Genomic DNA, 10252 nt, shown 5'->3' on the forward strand with positions numbered 1-10252 from the left:
GGGGGATGGGACTGCAGTAACAGTAGTGATAGCAGCAGCATCTTGAGGAGTGAGGGAGTCTAAAGAAGTGCAATCCTTCCAGCTCTGCCAGTCTTGTGGATTCAGTCTTCTATTCTAAGTCAGGCTACATATTCTGTCACACTTTGTGTCTTTCACTCGTCCTCTGTGCCTGGCACTGCCATCGCTGTATGGACATGTAACAGTGAGCTCCTTGATTTTCATACCGTCCCTCAGCATCACACTGTACTTTATTCTTTACGCATCATATGGACATTTTTTCTTTTTATCTCATCTGCCACATTTTCCCTCCTATCTCTCCAGCTGTTTTTTTTCTCTCCTCCCTTGTCTTTTTCCGGTCTCCGACACGGAGCAGCAATGTGCAGCCAGAAGAAATTAGCTGCTAGTATTAGTTGTTAGCATCTTTGCTCAGAGGAAGGCTTTTAGGGGGACTCCGTCCGCCACCGTCCTCCGGAGTCCATTGCTGACCAGCTATCCCATCTTCCCCACCCACTGCAGCACGGTGGGATGAGCAGAGGCTGGGTGAGTTAGCCTGAGTAGAGGGTAAGTAACAGGGCAGGCGATGCCAGAGAGTAAAGGACGAGGACAAGGAGGAGGTGGGGATGGGTGCTTGCGGGGCAAGTGGAAACTGAGGAAGGGAGGCAGCCGGTCAGCCATCCCGGCACTCTTCACGATCTCTGAGGAAGAGGAGGGACAGAGACAGAGAGATGCTTGCAGGAGGAGGAAAAAAGGTATGGATGGACAGGGTGGAGCAGAGAAACTGAAAGTGTAGCACACTGAATTGGGATGTTCTGGTACTTTGTGCTGTTTAAGCTCATATAGACTATTAAACGTGTGTGTGAGTACGAGAGAGGGCATTAATATCTGGGACTGAGCAGCTACTGGAACAGAAAGATATGTTGCTCAGTCTCTGGGACATATTACAGCAGAAATTGTGGCGTATTAAAGACAGGTGAGTGTGAGCATGTGCACATATTTGTTTGCTTGTTATTTGTTTGTATACTGTTTGCTCTTGTTGAGGAAAGGTCTGCTAGCCCATTGAGCTCAGCCATCCGGAGACAGGTGGCTGACAGGAGTGATGTGTGTGTGTGTGTGTGTGTGTGTGTGTGTGTGTGTGTGTGTAAAGCAGCTGACAAGGCAAGATTGGGTCAACACAAACACAACAAATGAGTGAGTGTGCAGTCCACTTCACACGGGTATGTGGTTATAATACATCAGCAAGCAGAGCAGTCAGTCACCATAACAGCACGTCTGTAGTCACAGCAAGTGTGCAACACTTGAACTTTTAGCTGATCTTCTCTTGTTTTCTTGGGTTTCTTCAGAACTTCATCAATCTTTAAGCATATAGAAAATGTTGACATTGTTTCCGTTATTTTGTCCACCCTATTTCTGTCAACACAGGCTAAATAGCAGAAACCTGTATAATGTCGTACAGTTCTACAGCAGCGCACACTACAGCCTTTAAACTGATCATACAGTTGAATCAACATCTGTAATATAGTGTAAAGAAAGAACAGCTATTATTTTCATAAAGAAGGATTTATTGCAGGACTGTTGTGTAGCACTGTATTTGTTTTAGCTAGGTGTAATAAACTGCCTGCTGAGTGTAGGGGTAGTGTAGTATTACAGACTGAATCTACTGTAAAAGTCACGTGCACTGCCAAATGAATGGTGGGGGAAAGGCTGCATGTGCACTGAGTTTAGCCTTATCTTTCCACTGCACAGAGCTAAATTTAATCCATCAGCTAAATTATTTATCTGCCCCATCTGCAGTTTATAAGACCGTACAATATAAGAAGTTGGTTGATTTCTGAATAACTGTTTCCTTTTGTTGCTTGACGTGAATCTCATATTCTGCAGGCTCCACGTGCATGAACAGCTCACTTAAACCATAAATATTACAGCAGACTAGACAGAGAGAGAAGGGAAATGAAGAGATGATTATGTGCTGTTGCACTAAGCATAATTTTAAAATCTCAGGTGACAGCAAAGTGATGCTTTCTTTTTTTTTTTAAGTAGTCAAGTGTAGGTTTTACACAAAGAATAATTAACATATCTGCACTCATATATTCTGTGGAACTGTCATCTGTAGTTGGCCTTTTATCAGGAATACTGCTGTCTTGATGGAAATGACCTTTAGTGCTTGGCTGGATAGATGTTAATAGTAGTTGGATGAACTGAGATGGAGTTTTTGTTGACATTGTTTGAGGAAAAGAGTTTTTAATCTCTGAATTTGACATCTAATAACTTAGCATTACAACTTGGAAGAACATTAGATGGCAAAATTTCAGTGTTGGGCAAATGTGTTTTCAAAAGCCATAATAGGTGACAGCACAAGACATTCTTTCTGAGTTATACTTGCATTGTGCAATGAATGCAACTTAATGTACTGTAAAGGAGCAGCTACACTTCTTGCACTTGTTTTACAGGCCTGAATGCTTGTCCTGGGGCTGGAAAGGAGGACTCTTGCCCCCTTTGCCTCTGCTGGCTGGAGTTTAGCTTGCAATTAGCAGCGACTAATCTTCTCAGGCTGCAGAGGGGGCAGGAGCCATGCAGCTTGCTTGCCTGCTACACACAGGCCTGGACAGAACAGCATTAATCTGCGGCTCTGACCATTTAATCTGACTGCCAGTGAATGCAGATATATTGGGGGGTGGGGAGCACGCACGGATACACGTGCACGCATCAGAACTAGGCAAGGAAGGGCCAGATTAAAATCACACTCTCCCTATTTATCACTCTGTCTCTTACGCGCACACATGCACACACATGGACAACAGGATTGGGGTTGGAGAGTCGCCACAACCTGTCTTGCAGTCAGTTGGCTCCAGGAACAGTGACACTGACCACAGCTGACCTCTCTCCCCTCCCGCATTCCTCTTTACTCTGGAAGCAGTTACGTTTTTGGTGGCCCTTCTTCTAATTGTTTGGAATTTCTTCATTGTGTGATTTCCTTTGTGCCCCACTGCACCATGGACTTTGAGCTTATCTTTCACTGTGTAGGATGTTTTCAGGAAGTAGGAATGTTGATTCTGGTCCTCCAGTCCGGGTAGTCGGAGTGGGACGTTAGCCAGGGATTCAACAGGTCCCATCCTGGTACTGACAACCCTGAAGTCATGAACCAAAATCCAGGTAAAAACTTGTTCTAAGACATCAGGACTTCTGCAGAAGTATAGTGCAGTGTGTGGGATATTTTTTTTCATTTTCTCAGAAAGTGGGTATCAGGATAGTTTTGGTTTTTGTGTTTCGGCACATTGGATTTGAAGGGTTACCATATGGATTTGTGAACCCTGAAATTTGGTCCAAACTTGAAAACCATATCCATACCCTAATACAATTTGTAATATTGAAATACTGTTGAACCTTGTTTTCTGTGAGGCCATCTCTTAGTGTTGTGTAGTTTTCTACATTTTTTTCTTTTATTTGGTTGCTAGAATATGAAGGAAGCTCATGTGTATGTGTGGTGATAGATGGGCAGGGTTTTCAGAGGTACTGATGGACATTTATCACTAGCGACTAACACAACATACTGAATGAAATGGACTTTGGTGTGTTTGCAAAGGTTGTTAAACTGCTGCCTAATGAGCACAAGCAAATATACTTTCTGCTATTTGAGGTGTGTTTGTTTAATGTGTACAACAGATGGATGAGAATATGAGATGCAGTGGGAGGACCCAACTGAAACAGAAAGAAATCCATCACAGGCGAGCAGTGAGCAGTTGTGTAATATTTTGCTTTGTGTTAAACCCCACAGTGCAGCAGTCAAAGCAAAATCTGTTTCTGTGCCAGATGTTTTTAAGGAAAGGAATTGTGTCTTATTGATGTGGTTTTAGCGTACCCAGGTCTTTTCCATGAAGCGCTGCAGTTCAAGATGTCAAATTAAGGCAAGTGTTCTGCCCATAGCCTGTTGCCACCGGTTTATTGGGTAGGTGCCCACTCATCTTGTCAGAGGCTCCAGTACATCACTCTCCAGAATTTGCATAAATGGATGCAGCTCCTTGTGACTCTACTCTATTGTATTGTATTGTAAAGCCTTTTACAAATTCAAAGTTCAGTATTTGGTTGCAGGACATTAAGCTTGTCTCTCAGTGAGCTCATCTCTTTGTTTGAGGAAAATGATTTTAGACAAGAAATACGTTTATTGTAACCTGGCCCTGCTGATGCCTTTCCTGTTTTAACGGTAACCATTATGAAACCAGTTCTAAGACCAGTGCGCCTCAGGCAGAGTAGACATGCTAATACTTGTGTATAGGCTATACCTTTGTAGATGTTCCATACACTGAGACATGCGATACCTTTGCAGCTATGATGCCATGTCTGTGCACAGCCCGTGCGGATTATTTTGAAACATCTTGGCATGGTAGGGTGAGTTAAGTTTCTAACATTTTCTGCAGCATGCCACGTCACAATCCACTGAGTGCTGAAATAAGTTGCTATCATCCTGGCTGCCTGTTTCAGCTTTGTTGAGTGTAAAGGCACAGAAGTTCCCAGAAGTCTATTTTTCATAATGTTTATTAATTAACTGGAATTTAGATACTATATGTGTATTACACACATGGCTCATTCCTTGGTCCTTCAAATTCAGCATCATAGTTGCCAGTGTTGTCTTAATGACATAAATATGACATGGACTAGTTTGATAGTATAAGATTCAGTTAAGGGGAAAATCTGTGGCAACAATACAAAAATGGAAGGATGCACAAAATGTTTTGATAGTTGCTTTAATGCGACGTGCACCTGATTGAGTCCACCAAGGCCTAAGAGTACACTCATAGCACTGGATGTGAAATCTGAACTTTGTTCCTTTTGTCCTCTTCATCATTAATTATTCTCTGAAGCTTATATGTCGCTGTAATGAAGAGATGAGGAAACTGCGTCTAAGAAAGGAGGAGACATGTAGAATAGTGTGTGTGGCTTGTGCTATTTCGGGTGACGTCCTCTGGTCTTAGTTTGTCAGGGAGACTGATTTAACTTTCTGGGACAGACTGGTCTCTAAGGAGACTTAACTGTCACACTCACACACAGAGGAGGTGCTGAACATGTGTTTTGTGCACCTGCAGTCTTAGTTCATGTAAACGTTTACATAACCCTGTCAGCAAATCATCATAATGCTTGCTATTATAAATATGTTTGCCCTTGGCTCATGTGTTTCTGCATAGGGCCCAGTGTTAAGCTCAAAGTGCTGAGTCACCCTGAACCTTATAGTCCCATTAATCAGTTGCCTGTCTCTGAGCAGCGAGGAACACTGAAACACACTGGGAACATCTGAGAATACAGGAAACATGGTGTGTATATATGGTTTTCTCCCACTCTGCTTCCCGTCAGGCTACAGTACACTGCAGAGCTAATACAGACTGTTTAGTTTACTGAGCTCTTTAATTCACTTCATTGTCTTGTATAGCCTGTACACATCACACACACACACACACACACACAACCATTCTGTGTTTGGATCTTACTGTGCATCTGATCACACCCTAATGACCCTTTTGTATAAGTTCCCTCTCAAGTCTGGTCACATATTCTAGTAGCATGGCTCTTTATGGCCAAATAAGGACATCACATAAATCTGTGGGCTCATTAAAAGAAAGATTTACAAATTTAAACTCTGCAATTGATCTGATTATATTGGATTGGAAAAACAAAGCATAGTTGTTACATAAGAAACATAACTGTATGGTTCAAAAGGTGTATTTGGTGTCATTTCATACTCCTCCACAGTGCACCATTGACTTACACATACAGTGCAGTTCTGTCTTCATTTACTGTATGTTGTGAACTCTACTGTGAATAAGATAGCTAAAATGCTGTGCAAAGTAGGGAGCAGGTGTACTAATGTGTTACTTAAAGTGAATTTGTGATGCATTCAAGACTGTCTGTCTGTGTGGTAAATTGTATTTGCCTATATGTCTGTGCAGATTCTCAGTCATCCAGGTCATAGTGAGCTGAAAAAAACTTAGAAAAAGTTGCCTATATACTGTATTTGGTAGAGCAAGCCCTTTTTTATTTAAGAAAGTTTGTTTGAAATGCACTATTGTAGAGGAAAGCTGTGATGGAAAATGCTGCTGAATGGATGAGTTTTATTCAGTAAAAAAAGCTGTCCTTTCTTCTTTCTCTGTGTGTTGTTTATTTCCAGCATCTTACTCCCAGTACAAACCTGATTATGGCAGCACATCTTTAGCCACCCGCCCAGACTCGTCCGCTTCTGGACAAACCTACACTCCCACCCTGACACCCACCCCTAGTCACACCACCACCAGTAACAATGCTCCCATCAAAACAGGTAAGTCACACAGGTACAGGGATGGGGAAATATTTCTCTTATGTTCAAAAAAAAAAAGAAAAAGAAATCACATAACACAGGATTTGTTCTGTCTTCATCAGTCTTTCAACCCAGTTGTAGAGTAATTTATTCCACTGTTTAACTCTTGTTTGCACTGCAGATTCATTGCTTTTCAACAGAATTGACGAGAGACAGAGGCTGGCCCGTGAGCGCCGAGAGGAGCGTGAGAAACAGAATGGTGTGTTTTCTTTGTGTGTGTGTGAAAGAGAGAGACAGAGAATAAAAAATACATTAGTGTGTAAAGGGTCTTTAGATACATCCCTCACTTTATTTTCTTTCCCACAACATATCACGACTAAACAAGGGTGGTAGCTGTGGTGAAGTGCCTGTCTGGTTGTTACATAAAGTCTAGTCCGAACCGAAGCCAGGCTCCACTGTCTCCATGACACCCATGTTATATAATGGGTCAGGCCACGATACAGGTTTCAGGAAGGCTGGTGTTTTGAATGTGTGCTTCTGGAGGAGTGTGAGTGAGTGAGAGACTGCAACACATGGGAGTCATAGCCTGTCTGTATGTTGTTAATGCTAGAGTGTATTTGTGTTCATAGTAATGTACAGTGGTCAAACCTCTGGGCTCAGGTGAGGAATTTGCTTTGTGTTGAGAGCTAAAGCCTAGCCACACATCTACAGCTCACCCATCACACTGCTGCTGTAACCCTGTGTTTTTCCTAACGTGTGGACACCACAAATATTTCTGTGTTTGTGTATGTCCGCTATGCCTCAGCTGTCAAGGAGGCCCAGTGGCAGGCACGTGAGGAGAGAGCCAGGCAGTACTATGAGAAGCACCTGGAGGAGAGGAGGAGAAAGCTGGAGGAGCAGAGGATAAAGGAGGAGAAGAGACGGGCCGCCGTGGAGGAGAAACGACAGCAGAAGCTGGAGGAGGACAAGGTGCTGACACTGTTCATGTCATGTACAGACCTGTGCTTCCACGTTGATTCATGCTTCACATAAACACATGGATACACATCAATGCAGGCCTCTCAGCACAAGGTCTGGGAGCAGCATTACTTTCTCATAGTTTCACTAATAATATCCTAATGAATAGGCTTTTCAGTAAACCATTAACACAGTCTCTGCCCTTACTCTTCTGAGTCAGTTGGAGTTTGGTCTCTCCTGCTAACTCCCTATCTGCACACGTTTCCAGTTTTCATTTGGACACCATATATGGGGAAAAATGGATGTGTTCTTTGTGTTGCAGAAGAAAATAATTCTGGCAGCTTTGCTTTGGGTTTGAATTTGAAAGCTATTGAAGCTGTAGCATGCAAATCTTCAAATCAAATTTTTTTATATAGCACTTTAAAAACAACATCCAGTCGACCAAAGTACTGTCAAAGGCTAAAAGTCCATTTGAAATGGGGTGACAAGAGCATGGGCCAACCACCATGGCTGAATTCCATAGACTACAGACCCCCCCGTCACCAGGTAATCGATTTAATGAACCTGATTATACTGATGAGTCAGAGACGCACAACATGATTCTGAAGCAGCACATGTTGATGGCTTTGCAACAACATGTAGTACAATGTAAGAAATCTGAAATAGGTTGAGTCCCTGTGGTCTACCATCTACTCCTCAAGTGCAAAGAGAGAGAGAAACAGTGGCCTAATATGCAGCAGTTGTCTCTTCTGAGAACTGAACCAAACCGGTGACACTGCAGCGACATGCCGTGCATCCTAACAATTAGGCCAGCGGACGCCATACCAACCTAGTTTTTTACCTTGCATTCTTATAATGTTTTCAGGAGCTGAACGTCTGCAGGTGCACAAGATTCTTGGTGTGGCAGCAGCTCAGAAAATGACTTAACTTTCTGGTTACTGTAAATTTTAAATCCCCAGAGTGGTTTATCTTTCATTTTGAGTGTTTCAGAATTTTAATTTTTATCTGCCAAGTACTGCTGTGTGTGGTGTGCAAAAAAGCATGCTTCACATAACATACCACAAATGTCCATTCAGAGAAAAGACTGTCCCAGCGTAGCAGCACTGTTTGCATGTTTGACTTGAATATACAGTATGATGAAGTGGTCGTTGTTGTTTTTGTACCCGAAGGCTCGCCATGAGGCAGTGATACGTCAGACTTTGGATAGGAGCCAGAGAACCAGACAGAAGCCTGACCGTTGGTCATGGGGAGGGGCACGGAATACAAACACTCCCAGCACACCAGCTGGTACTTCAACACACCTCACTACCAGTTGATTCTTAGTATTGTTTAGCCTCATTTCCTCTTCTATTGATACTTATTAAGTACTGTCTCATCTCACTGTTTTCTGACAGTGTCTTTTGTGTCAATATGTCTGCCCACCTCTGCGAGTCAGTCTTTTTCTGCCATGTTTGTATTCAACTTTTCATATGCTGCCGTCTGATGTTACTACTGACTCACATCCTGCTCTGCCTCTCCCACTCTCTCCTTCCCTTATTCTCAAACACAACCTCTCCCTGACTCACGTTCTCTCTCTCTTACCCTCGCTCTCACATCTCCATCTGCCTCCTCTCTGTTCTTTGTTTTTCTGTCTCTGTTCTTTCCCATCGTGGTCCAGGTTTTGTTGAGTCAGCTTTCCTCTCTCTGCTCGACCTTGCTGGACTGGAGCACGTGCACAGTGCTTTCAGTCGCTACCGCAGATATGGAATGACCTCCCAATGTGAATATAGTAGCAGTGTGTCAGTTAGCTGGCTAGTGTTAGACCGCTAGCTTTAGCTCTTTGTTTTAGCACACTGGCATTAATGTAAACGTAGGCCAATGTGAATGGCATGTTTAGTGTTTGTTGGATTTAGATGTAGCAATCCAGTTTGTGACTTTAAGTTGTATTTTAAGACATTGTAAGACCATTCAAAACATTTTAGCTTCATTTTTAGATGACATAAGTAACACTTAAATGAGGAAATGCTTTCTCTTCTTTCTCCTTTCTGTCCCTCACTATAATAATATGCCATTAATTTGCTTTTATTACGGTGCTTCTTTGTAGATGCTGACAGGAGGTCAGTGTCCACAATGAACTTGTCCAAACAATCTGAACATGTCATTACCAAGCGCCTGTCCTCCTCCTCTGCCACACTCCTGCACTCACCAGACCGAGGTAATGAAAATGAACAAACACAGACACCAATATTATTCATTACATTATTCACGTGTGACTGCTAGAATATTAAGCTCTAGTCTCAACTGCTCATTGTTTAACTTAAGAACAAAATACTGCATTATACAATGAAGTAACAAAATTTTTTTTTTTTTACAGTTTTGATAGAATAAAATGAAATGATCGGTACCTCTCCTTTGTCTGTTCGATAAATATGAAGCTACAGCCAGCAAACCATTATACTAACTTGACTTAAAGACCAGAAATGTGGAGAAGTAGTGTCTAAACAGAGACCAACAGAGAGAAAATGCAGTGGAAACACAAAGCAGGGTGGTCTGTGTCAACCCAGGAGACTGTGCTCGGTGATGGTTGAGGGAAGTACAGGGTATACCGCTCGTTAGGTTCCGATAGTGGAAACACAGCAAAAGACTACATACAAGCACCTATGAAGTTCATAAATTTAACATGTGGGGGCGACTGTGGTTCAGTGGGTAGAGCAGTCGTCTCCCAACTGGAGGGTTGGAGGTTCGAATCACGGTGCCTGCAGTCTACATGTCGAAGTGTTCTTGGGCAAGACACTGTGAAACCAACAAGTTGCCCGTGATGGTTAGAGCCAGCTTGTGGCTTTGATGGGTTTATGTGCAGGGATATTTCCTAGTTGCATGCAGTGAGTAGACTCCATAGAACCACAACATGTCATTTTATTGCAAGTCCTGGTGAGTGGATTTTGTTACCGTTGGGCAGACTATTATCCTAAGCTCGCCAGTTGCTGGCTGGAGGTTCATGTTCAACAGACAGTTATGAGAGTGGTATTGATCTTC

General features: G+C 42.8%; 1 protein-coding gene across 1 annotated transcript in view; it reads left to right on the top strand.

Moving 5' to 3' along the window:
• Positions 1-565: 565 nt before the first annotated feature.
• map7b (microtubule-associated protein 7b) overlaps positions 566-10252 on the top strand; it is an 18925-nt gene continuing 9238 nt past the window's right edge. The window contains exons 1-6 of the mRNA XM_020593358.1: positions 566-749; positions 6155-6301; positions 6462-6539; positions 7086-7249; positions 8407-8524; positions 9321-9431. Coding sequence (XP_020449014.1) covers positions 581-749; positions 6155-6301; positions 6462-6539; positions 7086-7249; positions 8407-8524; positions 9321-9431 — 787 coding nt within the window. The 5' untranslated portion in view covers positions 566-580. The remainder of the gene's footprint in view (positions 750-6154; positions 6302-6461; positions 6540-7085; positions 7250-8406; positions 8525-9320; positions 9432-10252) is intronic.

Source organism: Monopterus albus, unplaced genomic scaffold (assembly GCF_001952655.1).
Source record: "Monopterus albus unplaced genomic scaffold, M_albus_1.0 scaffold19.1, whole genome shotgun sequence".
Lineage (NCBI taxonomy): Eukaryota > Metazoa > Chordata > Actinopteri > Synbranchiformes > Synbranchidae > Monopterus > Monopterus albus.